This window comes from Chaetodon auriga, chromosome 19 (assembly GCF_051107435.1).
Source record: "Chaetodon auriga isolate fChaAug3 chromosome 19, fChaAug3.hap1, whole genome shotgun sequence".
Taxonomy (NCBI): domain Eukaryota; kingdom Metazoa; phylum Chordata; class Actinopteri; order Chaetodontiformes; family Chaetodontidae; genus Chaetodon; species Chaetodon auriga.
In genome coordinates, this window is record NC_135092.1 from 2,301,850 (window position 1) to 2,313,812 (window position 11,963).

General features: G+C 41.1%; 1 protein-coding gene across 1 annotated transcript; it reads right to left on the reverse strand.

Annotated features, from left to right (window-relative positions):
* Nucleotides 1-4,561: 4,561 nt before the first annotated feature.
* Nucleotides 4,562-10,361, reverse strand: cdk9 (cyclin-dependent kinase 9 (CDC2-related kinase)). Its single transcript, XM_076758855.1, has 8 exons — nucleotides 10,282-10,361; nucleotides 10,035-10,148; nucleotides 7,837-7,918; nucleotides 7,240-7,330; nucleotides 6,924-7,090; nucleotides 6,207-6,378; nucleotides 5,578-5,726; nucleotides 4,562-5,481 (listed from the first exon to the last, which is right to left on the reverse strand). Exons 1-8 carry the CDS (start codon nucleotides 10,320-10,322, stop codon nucleotides 5,119-5,121), a joined length of 1,179 nt encoding a protein of 392 aa, XP_076614970.1. The 5' UTR covers nucleotides 10,323-10,361; the 3' UTR covers nucleotides 4,562-5,118.
* Between the last annotated feature and the right edge of the window lie 1,602 nt (nucleotides 10,362-11,963).

Here is an 11,963-nt window from a genome sequence, read left to right on the forward strand (position 1 = left end):
CCACAGAACAGAGTCTCACCAAATATAGCAGCAATGTTTTTCTAGCACTCAGGAGGAAAACCCTGTAAATCAGAAATGACATTTATCCTAATCTGACATGGCATTTGCCCCAAACAAACCCTGAAGCTGAGTGTCATCACATCAGTCACATGGAGCACCATAATAGGCCCTTTGGAGCCAGTTCACAGTATGCCCTACTGTGGCCAAAACCTGGCACAGTTTACAGCGTCATTTTGCATCCTGGCCTCTCATCCATACAGATAATCAACTGTGCTGTTTCTATGGAAAAGAGTTGAGAGTCAATTTGCATGCAGCCGGCTGCAGTCAGAGGCCCATCTGTCCACTGGAGCACTTTCTAATTTATGTTAGTTGTTGTTGTCATCATTGTCAACACACAGCAGCCCCCCCTTGTCACTCCCCCTCAACACACACACACACACACCCTTATCATCAATAGGAGAGACAGCAGAGGAGCACTGGAACTAAAAGAGCAATATATCATCTGAGAAAAGCTCCAGTTTGACACCACACACAGACTGTTATTAGACTGAGAGTGAAACTATGAGCCCAAGGTGATTCTTGACAAATACATGCACATGGAAGATATATACATATTCATAAATGCCTTCTTTTCACACCTTATACTGTCATTTATGTTTTGTCGACTGTATGTACAGCACACAGAAAAAAAGACTGCCAGAAAATCAGATTTGTTTGTCAGATCAGGGGCTGTATTCATAAATGTTCATAGTGCAACGAGTTGCTCTTAGTGATGAAATTTTGATGATGCCATTTTCTCAGATTTTCCTGTTACAATTAAGACTAGATCCTGTTAAAATAAAAGTTATTCACACAGCATCTTAGCCCTTAAGAGAGCTCCTAGGGTGAAAAGGAGGGGCAGGGAAGACGACTTTGAAGAAGCTTAAGAGTTTCTTAAGCAGAATAGAAAATGGTGTAGAGAGAAAGCAGTAGGAGACATTTTCTCCAAAGGCTGAATGACAGTGAGATGATGAGATGCTACAGATTACATTCTGCAGGGCTAATGTTTGTGTTTTCGATCTCATTCGAGATGCTTTCACATCTCCCACCCAACACAATAATGCTATAAAGCCAGAAATGAAATTTCTGGATTTCACCGTCCATTATCACTAAGAATGCCATATCTTTTATCAGCCAAAAGGTGTCCATCCCTTCATTGCTCAGAGTTGCTCTGAGAACTTTCCTCGATCACTCCTGAGCCAGGACTCTTTGCTGGGCTAAGTTAGGAGTTCTCTGAAAGGACTCTCAGAATGTTTCTGCATTTGGCCCCAATCTTTAAGACAGACTGTCCACACTGTTCTTTTCAAGTGATCAGATTGGATTTGTGTGTCCAGACATCACCACCTATCTGCAGGGGTTGCTGTAGTAACAATGTAGGCATCAGCACCGAAGCATGAGAAATGGAGGTCTATCACCTCGCTCTCCAAACAAAAGTCAGTGTGTTCTGTTGTTTTCTGTGTTGTCCTCCATCCTGTTTGCCAGACGCAGCATGGATTCTGCTCAGCCGCTCCAATTCACCTCACTCTGGGTTTGACGTTGTTGTGTGTCGCATTGCAAGTGATGCAAAGGACACTTTGCATCTGTGGATCTGGAGAATTGGATTCTCATTTCAAACCACCTCCAAATGTGGCTTGGATCCAATTTGCAAAGCCTCGGAAAGCCTTTTCCAGCTGATATCTTCTGGAAAGGTTCTTTGAAGGAGCAAGATTTTTTTCACTCCAAACAGCCCATTGCAGAAGAATTATTTTAGTTATTTATGAATCTTAGGGAAAAAAAGATTTGCACAAATACCTTTTTAGTTGTATTTATTAGATTAACCTTCATGCAGTCAACCCAAAGCAAAGGATTTGAACTCTGACTTATTAGTATTTTTTCACATCAGTTTGAACATAGCTGTGAAAGAAATGACTTCACAAGAATTCTTGTAATTATGTAAAATCACATGAGCATAATTATCTGCCAAAAATTTGGTACATATTCTGAGCCTGATGAAGAATACATATAATGGACTGCATTCCTTGCTCTTTTACCTGGATAATAAATTGGCCATGTTCAATATTTTTATAATCCCACTGGATCAAATGTTTATATGTAATGTAAACGAGGTTGTGGTGACAAAACTACAGTGAATTTTCACCAATTTTCACCTTATGCTACCTTTCTGTAGCATAATTGAAGCATCTGCCATCCTCATTCGTACAATGAAAGCCAAGACATGTGCACAGTGCAGGAAATACATACGCATGAAGCGCACACTTACATTGTGCTCATCATGTGGGCCACATTGAAAAAGTGAGGAGATTTATTGACAAAAAATATGAAATTATGTCCACATGTTTATGAAATAGCTCGTAAATATAGTGTTCATATCAAATTATCTTACATTTCATATTTCTGAATTCTCATGCAAGCAATAATATCTATATATATATATATATATACACACACACACACACACACACACACACATATTCAGGACCGTCCCATGTGTGCTGCTCTTTAATGGAGGTGAAGTAGTTAACCTGACATGTGTTTTCCAGACCACCCACTTAGTCTGTCCTTCTAATCTTAAACTGAAAAATACTGCTCAAACTACTTTACATACTTTATATACTTCTGACCATGCTTAAATTTCACTGCTGCTCGGTGGAGCAATTTTTCTGTGTGGCACACCAAGCTGAGGCTCAGTCCTGCCCCCTGAGGCCAGAGGGCAGAAAACACTGCTGGTGCTTGGTGGTTGGTGAGAAGCACAGTGGTAGTTGGTGTTTTTCCCCAGCAACCACAGGGGGCAACGATGAAGTGATTCTACACTCAAAAACAAACCTCAACGAGCAACACAAAGGTGGGATTTATTTAGGCTTATACTAAACACAGGGACCTTCAGATTGAGATTCGTGTGGTCAAGTGTTGATGATTGCAGCTTTAAAGTCACCAGATGGTTCTTCCTGGACGCTCAGAAGTTGAATGGAGGTTCTACATGAAATCCATTTAGCTGGTTTGAAGAACACTCAGATAGGGTTACAGTTATAACCTCCAGAAAGCACGATAGTTCCTCTGAGACAAGCAGAGGAATTTGTCATTCCTGGATGAAAAAGAAGAAAGACGCAGCAAAATATTCTTTTTGTTTCACTATTGTTAGAACTAGAGTAATGAAGATCATCAAGGGCTGAGTGACAGGCATACAAAATATGTATTGCTACTATTACTACTAATGATGCAGTAATGTGATGCTGCCACCTACTGGACACAGTTCATCAATGTGTTTTAGAGTTAGAGTCTGCATGTTTTATCTACATGGCTGTAATAGAGTAGTGTTGAAAGATCTGGATAAGTAGTTTAGATTGAAAAAGATTCATGAGCTTTGAGAGTGTAAAATAGCCATTGTAAACTTGTAAAGACAGCGTCCTTCCCTCTGTGCTGTGTAACTATCAAACGGGATGGCTGTGGCTCAGAGCCATCGGTCATTAATCACAGGGTTGGGTTGGATCCTGGCTCCTACTGGCCACACAGGTCTGAAATGTCCTGCTTAAGTGGAAAATTGGAATATAAATGCAGACCACTGAACATTTAAAGCCAATCAAGCTTGGAATCTGAGCAAAACTGAGTGCAAATATGAACTGAAATCAGGATTTGTTTTGTCCTCATGAACGTGTCTCTTAAGAATTAACTAATCAAACTGTGAAATCTTACAGGTCCTGCAAATATTACTTCAGTAAAAGTACTGAAGTATTGTCAGAAAAACTACTTTAAATATCAAAATGAACAGTGCCTCTTCTCAATACGCCACGTACAAACTGTTACTTATTTGACACCTCCCTCTGATTCTGTTAGTTTTGTTGCACCTGTTTGGGCGGGACAAATGACCATGTTATCATTCTTACTAGTAAATAGCATTTAGTGATATCTTCTCCACTCAGCATACACCTGACCTCACTAGAGGTCTCTTCAGCCACAGTCACACAAAAAAACTGTGTGGTTTCCAAAGTAGTAACAGCAGTCTGTAGTGGAGTAAAAGGTAGAATATCCCTTTGAAATATAGTGAAGTCAAAGTAAAAAGTAACAGAACATACAAAAACTTAGAAAGTACCTCACCTGTGTTTCCATGGATATACTGAGTTACTTCCACCACAGCTGCACTCATTTCAGAACTGAACCTTTCTAAAATTGAATTACAGCTTCACCATCTGGCCAATTGGGCTCATATCTCTGGGGAAGCACTTACATATCATTTCCAGTTATGGATCTGAATTTCATGTTTCTAGCTCCTTTCAGCTCACGGCAGTTTGAGCTGCTGCAGCAGGAAAAAACACAAGACAAAGACACAACAGGGTTCTGTCCCTTCCAGGTTTGAACCCTAACGAGCTGTAATGAGTTTAACCTGACCAGACAAAGCCCAGGCTGCTGCTAAACTTCACGTGTCTTTGAAACAAAAATACTGGAACAACAGCTCACACCAAGAGTACATTTTCAGTGTTTGAGTGAAACTCCCAGGATAAACCATGATCACATGAAGTCATACAAGTTAAGGGAAAATAACTATTTTATTTTGGGTGTTACTTTTGGACATGTGTTCAGAAACGTGGGTGGTGTCCTTGCAAAAAGTTTAAATAAAAGTTTCTCACTTTCTCATTATACATTAAAAAAAACGCATTACACTGCACAGCCTGTAAAGAGACAGCTGTTTAGTACATAACAATGATAAAAGTGTGAAAATGCAAATAACTAAAATGCCAGACTTACAAACTTAGCTGTCAAAATTAAAACTAACAGGGTCCTTGTTTAACCAAGGGTCCATGTGCACACACCCAAACCATGTCCACACAGTTGAACATCCATTTCTCCACAACGTAACATTCCAGCCCTGTGCCTGGTCAACCCAAACGACCTGCATCCTCTGACACAGACTCACACAGAACAATCATCACACAAACCACGGTAGAGATCTCCAGGTAATGTCTACCAAGCCAAGGAATATGTAGCGTTCCTCCATATTAGGCCAGCGGGAAACAAAGATGTCATTTACTATAAAACAAAAAGTTCAACCAGCCAAGCTACTTGTCCATAAGCTTCTTCAACCACTTAAAAGACTCGATCAAACTCGGTCTGACTGGTGGTGGCTGGGTTTCTGTTCTGATTGGGCTGTTGCTGTGGCATGTGGCCTCTCCGCCTGGGTGGTGCCAGATATTCAAACATGGAAGTGTTGTGGGTGGAGAGCATGTTCTTCAAGTCTGACGGCATTGGGTCGGACCAGAAGAAGTCATGGTTAAGGGCGTCGTCGCTGTCTATGCGCTGTGCCGGGTCCAGGACCAGGAGTTTATCTATCAGATCCAGGGCGTACGGATCTTTGACATAGGCTTTTAGACGATCCTTCACTTTCCTCTTTTGGCCTTTAGGTAGCTCCATTTTCTGGTACAGTTCATACTTATCCACACCAGGCCACACCTGAGAGAAAGACAAATGGTTCAGGATTTGGTTGAGAACGTCACCAAGTAAAGCAACTTCAAGCTTACTGGTGTTCCAGTTATGATGGAATCTTACTTCAGCAGTGATGGAGCCACAAAGCTGGCTGATGAGAGTGAGCTGGTGCTGCTCAGTGTTGCCTTGCATTATGGGACTTCTGGTCCACATCTCTGCCATGATACATCCCCCTCCCCACAAGTCAATGGGGGGCCCATAGTCTCGCTCACCTACCAATAAAATAAACAAAGTAATTAATACCTTTAAACTAATCTACAGCACAGTTGGCTGCTAGTCCGCCTCCACAAGGGTGAATGATTTTTTGCAGCAATTCAAATTGTGCTTATCAAAAGAACTTTGATTTTGTCCGTTCTGATTTTGTCATTTGTGAAGCACTACATAAACTCAGCATCAATAAGTGTTATAAACCATAACTAAATGCCTTGATGAAGTTTGATGACAGTGACTGAGATACAGCATCACTGCCAATGATGGTTTACAGGCGCATGTGCAATGAATTGACACAATACACAACATAAATAGTTGCATGTGTTATGGCTGTACACATGGCTGTTTAAGTGCATTAGACAAGACAAAGTCAATACAAACCAGTGCGTTGCACTACATCCATTTACGGCAGTAACAGCAAGATGAAGGAGAGCATATGCATATTTTCTGTCATTGTGTTGAGTTTTATGGTTGTTTCTTACCCAGCAGCAGCTCTGGAGGTCTGTACCAGAGTGTGACCACGCGGTTGGTGTAGCGGTTGCCCTGGCTGTTTTTCGCGAGGCTGAAGGCTCGAGCCAAACCAAAGTCAGCCAGCTTCAGGACACCGTCTCTGGTGATGAGCACGTTGGCTGCTTTCATGTCTCTGTGAAGAATCTGATCCAAAACAAAGTGATGTTTTGAGAAAGACCACAAGCGTTTGTAACAGTGAGATTACTACAGCGCACAGAAAGTTTTCAGACCCTCTTATCTACATCCTACTTCTATCATTGGTCCTTGAGATGTTTCTACAACTTGACTGTATCCACCTGTGCCTAATTGAATTCATTGGACATAATAAGGAAAGGCACACACACTTGTCTATATAAGGTCTTGCAGTTGACGGTGTATGTCAGAGTGAAAAGCAAGTCATGAGGTTAAGAGAACTGTCCATAGACCTGCTAGACAGGACAGTGGCACAGATGTGGGGAAGGATAAAAGAACATTTCTACAGCTTTGAAAATGCCCAAGAGCACAGAAGTCTTTGTCATTCTCAAGTGAAAAAAGTTTGTAACCGCCGACACTCTCCCTAGATCGGGACGCTCAGCCAAACTGAGCAGCTGGGGACCATTTTACATATAATTCCTTTTTAGAGGTTAAATCTCTCAAAGGCCCCAGAGGTCTAAAGAAGCAGGGGACAGTCATCTTTATCAGTGCCTCACCTTGTTTCTGTGGATGTAGTACAATCCATTGAGCAGCATCTGCATGACCTTCTTGATCTCTGCCAGGGTGAACTTCACATTGGCATTGCTCAGCAGCCCGGCCAGATCGTGCTCACAGAAGTCAAACACCAGGTAGATGCTGCCTTTGTATCTGTTGAACTGAGTAGCTTTAAAAAGAATGAGAGGAATAAAAGAAAAAAGTAAACACCTACTAACAAACCCATTTTACACAACACATTCTTTCTGCTCCTATGATTGGACAACACAGAAAGCAAACAAGTCATCTAAAGCAAATCTACAGACTTGTGACACCAACCTTTGGTTCTGCAGATCTCAATCAGATTGACCACATTCTCATGTTTGAGCAGCTGCAGGATCTTGATCTCTCTCAGAGCTGTGATTGGGAACTGAAACAAAGCGGCCAGAGGAAACTTCAATAATGACTTCTTTATTGAAACACTGATGCATTGAAAGGACACCTTCACATTTGGACGGGGGTAGGTGAGGATTAAGCCCCTGACGCTGTGATCAGTGGATGGCTCACTCTACCTCCTGAGCCACAAGTTACCTTAAATACTTTATTTGGAAGTCAAATAATAATTATTTACGAGTAAATTATTTGGATGTCAGCCTGGTGGTTTGTTTACAATGTGTCTGATTGTTCTCATGTTTCTCATTCCATCTAACCTCTTTTTAATAACCTCCTACAACTGTATTGTTCCCAGATTTCAGCAATAAACAATTAATTTAAAAAGAATGACATGTCTTGTAATAAACCAGTTATCCTTTAATGTGCCTTTTCTGTCATATGAAAAAAACACTCATGTTGAGTGCACATCAACAATTACTCACAGTGCAACACGTGTCCCAATCAGGCTAGAAAATGAACTACTGCAGCAGACTCTGATCTTACCCCTTCTTTCTCATTCTCCATTAAGACTTTCTTCAGCGCGACTTTCTTCCCGGTCTGTCTGTGCTTTGCTTTGAACACCTCCCTGTGAAAAGAATATTTCAACACAAGAGACAAATGAAGCACTCTCACTGAGCTGACCACTTGATTTTGAACACTCACAAAGGAAGCAAACCTGCTTGTACAAACTACACTAGTAAATAATTTCTAAACATATTATGGTCATTTTCACTGGGATCTTTGTTATGTCACTATCATAGATACTTTTGTATTTTCACTTACAAGCATGTGCAAGTGTCTCTCCTGTGGTAATTTGAGAAGTTGTACAGTGTATATAAACTACAGATTACTACGTCCTTTTATTAACTAATACACAATCCATTTGGCAGCACCTATTTCAGCAGGTTAAAACTAGGTTGTGTGATATTGTAAGTTATATTGAAACACAATCTCACAAACATATACCACATATCTGGTCTTCAAAACAACTTCTGAGCAGCTGACCACATGGAAAATGACAACATTCTTCATGTTTACTTGTTCTCTTGTACATTCTTTATGACTTTGCTATCAGGACAGCTAATGCTAGAATAGAATTCCTTCAGAGTAAAATGACACTGAGTAGCAATCCATTCATTCAGATGTATCAAACAGCAATTAAAAATAGAAAACAATACATAATAAGATATGACACAATAAAATAAGATATAAAAACAATATGATAGAAGCTGAGATACTGCACTTCTGGATAATGCACATTTGCTGAAATGGCAGTGGCACCAGGGACAAATAGTGCAGTTAGTAATATATATATATATACACAAAGGCGCAGCTGTAAAGTACGCAGAATGAGTAGCAGTATGCTGCACTGTGAAGTGTTCAAAAATGTAACTGTATAATTTGCAGTAAGTGTAACTGTAATAATCCACAAGTCCTGGACATTCAGTGTTTGTCTGTCCATCATTTGATGGACCTTAAGTGTCAGAGGGCAGCAGGTCAGATGATGTCCATGATGGGATGGGTCTTTCAATATTTTGGCTGCTGCACTGAAGGGGCAAGAGCTGAATAAGTCCTCCAAAGGCAGCAAGCAGCCGATGATCTTCTGGACAGTACTGATGACCCCCTGAAAGGCTCTCCTGTCCGCTGCTGGCAACTGGCATACTACGCAGGGACACAGTTCATCAGCACACTCTTCATAAAACAGCGGTAGAAGGACACCAGCAGCTTCTTCTGCAAGTTGGTTTACCCGAGGATCCTCAGGTGTGTGGAGCTGCTCCTGTGCCTTCTTCAGTGGTATTAGTAGTTCAGGAAGAAATCTTTGGCAATGTGCATACCCAGAAACCTGAAAGCAGGGACCCTTTCCACACAGTCTCAGCTGATGTATAGTGGGTCAGGGTCTGCACTGGGTCTGAGTTCTCTTGTTTTTAAGGAGTTCTGAGCTCATTTAAGATGGACTGAGGCAAAGTGGAAAACTGTCCTGTGGTCGACTCGATGATGAGTCATAGTTTGAAATTGTTTTTGAAAATCACGGACGCCACCTCCTCTGGGCTAAAGGGGAGAGGGACATCCAGCTTGTCATCTGCTCACAGTTCAAAGGCCAGCATCCGTGATGGTATGAGGGTACATTAGTGCTCATGGCATGGGTAAGCTGGACATTTGTGAAAGCATCTTTCATGCTGAACGATATATACAGGTTTTGGAGCAGCAAATGCTGGCAAGCAGACGATGTCGCTTTCAGAACCTTGCTTATTGCAGCAAGACAAAGCTAAACCACATTGTGCATGTATTACAACAGCATGGCTCTGTAGTATCAGAGCCCAGGTGCTAAACTGGCCTGGCTGCAGTCACCCATTGAAAATGTTTGGCGCATTACGAAATGTAAAATACGACAAAGGACACCATGAACCGTGTCTTACATCAAGCAAGAAAGGGAAACATTCCACTTTCAAAATGACAGCAGTTGGTCCCCTCCGTTCCCAAACGCTTACAGAGTGTGGTTGAAAGAAGAGGTGATGCAACAGACTGGTAAACATGACCAAGTCCCAACATTTCTTAATTGTTTGGCTGGCATCTAATTCTAAACGAGGATATCATTATCCTCGTTACGGCTCACCCAAGATGAATGCTAATGCCAGGTGTAAACAGAGTCGAAACGGAATCACAGATTCACTCACACGATAAAATGTTCTTGTCCTACTCACCCAAAGGTCCCTTGTCCTATTTTTGCCATTTTTTCATATTTGGAGAATTCGTCACAAAAAGGAAATTCAACTCCATCGTAGTATTTCGACATTATGGCGGCCTCCCGGTCGGGCCTGAAGAGACATTTCATTCGATATTAGGGCGTTTACATTAAAAATGAGAGCTAAATAGAACATGTCCGGAGGTATTTAAATGATGACAATAAAAGTGTCGTATAGGTAAAGTTGTGAATAGTGATATTCTTACTTTTCAGCCCCGCCGGCGTTGCTAGTTTTGTCTCGCTGCATCGTTGTCCCGTTCCGACTCTGCGACCCTGCTACGTAGGCTACATTAAGGTTCAACTCAGGCTCCCGGATTTCGCACTATTGCTGAATTCATTCACGATAAACACGTTTAAAAAAAACAAAACACGACACAGCACCAAAATACGGACATCCCATTCACGTTTTTTTTACACAGACTGCAATGCAATGACACATAAAAGAGATAAATTCAAAATTTAAAAATATTGCAATTCTCGTTATCTGTTCGGTTTAGACAGTTTTTACGGTTTCATGTTATTTAGTGACAACTCATATGTCACAGAAAATTGTTCTTTTTCATAATTCTATCGCGTGATTTTAATGTTTTTCTGTTGTATTTAAGACTTTGTTGACTCTCATATATAGAGTTACATGGAAGTTGTTACCGATTATAGTATAACTGATGATTAGCGCTGCACGTGAAGGCAGCAATATGGGACACCCTAAGTGGCACTAACTGAGAGCGACACCTGGCGACCCGGAGGAGGAATAACTCACCTGCAAAAATGCACATAAAAGGTAATGGCACTCGCACGACTGGAGTTGATGTTAATGTTCAGGGTTCTAAATTAACACCCGCCAACCCGCCAAATGCGGGTTAAAATTCATATTGGCGGGTGTAAATAAAAACTTACTAGCCAATTTGGCCGGTAATGCATTAGGCAATCATGTCAGTCAGAGCCGCTCTACAGTTCTTGGTCATTTGTCCCCCGGACAGTCCGTCCTACATTTCCCATGAACACTGTCGTAATGCTACGTGATGACGTACAAGACGCCCATTGGCTGTGCGCAGGCACACTACAGTCAGTAGTGCAACCGGCGCGAGAAACCACGGAAACGCAAACACAAAGAAGAAGAAGAATGAACGGCGGCGTATAAACTGTAAAAAAGGAGACTGAGCTAGCTAAAAGTAAAAAGTAAAGTTAAACTAAATGCTGCGGTGGTTGGGACAGACGTCTGGGGGCGAGAAGAGGAAGGAGGCAGGGGATGAGAATGTCGACAAAGCGTGCGAAACGAAGAAAAGAAAGTTTAACGCTAAATGGCTGACAGGTCGTGAATGGCTTGTGTTTGATCACGAAAATGCCGTCATGTTTTGTAAGGACTGCCGCATGTACACAAAAGAAAAAAACAAGACGAATAATTTTGTGGTGGGGACTAATAATTTTAAAGTCGAGGCAGTAAAGGACCATGAGAGTGCCCGAAGTCATCAGGAGAGCCGAAGGAGTCTGCAGTACTGACTGCTGCACTTTGTGTTTTCTAGTTGTACATACATAATTCAATTTATTACCAATGCAATTTTTTGCAAGTGTTTAAGTCATGGCTGTTACTTATATATATTTCTTATTAAAGAAGGAAGGCAGAAACACTTTAAGTTGAAAGGAAAAATACATTTTATTAGGAATGTAATGATACTAAATACTTACTGGAAAAATGTCTTTTAGAAAATAATAAATCTGACAGCATTTTTTGTTTGTATAAATTAAATGTTTGCACTTTCTGTGTATATTTTGTTTCATGTGTTGTACTTTCTGTGCATTTTTCATGCCAACAATGTAAAGTTAATTTACAACCCTGTTAATGTTTCGTGTATTATGTATCTTTGTGTCACTTTTGTTCCAAAAGAGC

Excerpts from the sequence above, each read along its gene's own strand:
- cdk9 (XM_076758855.1), bottom strand. The coding sequence starts at position 10,322 with ATGCAGCGAGACAAAACTAGCAACGCCGGCGGGGCTGAAAA. Across the intron at positions 7,331-7,836 it reads TGGAGAATGAGAAAGAAGGG|TTCCCAATCACAGCTCTGAG; the intron begins GTAAGATCAGAG and ends GCTTTGTTTCAG. Across the intron at positions 5,727-6,206 it reads ACCTCCAGAGCTGCTGCTGG|GTGAGCGAGACTATGGGCCC; the intron begins GTAAGAAACAAC and ends TTTTATTGGTAG.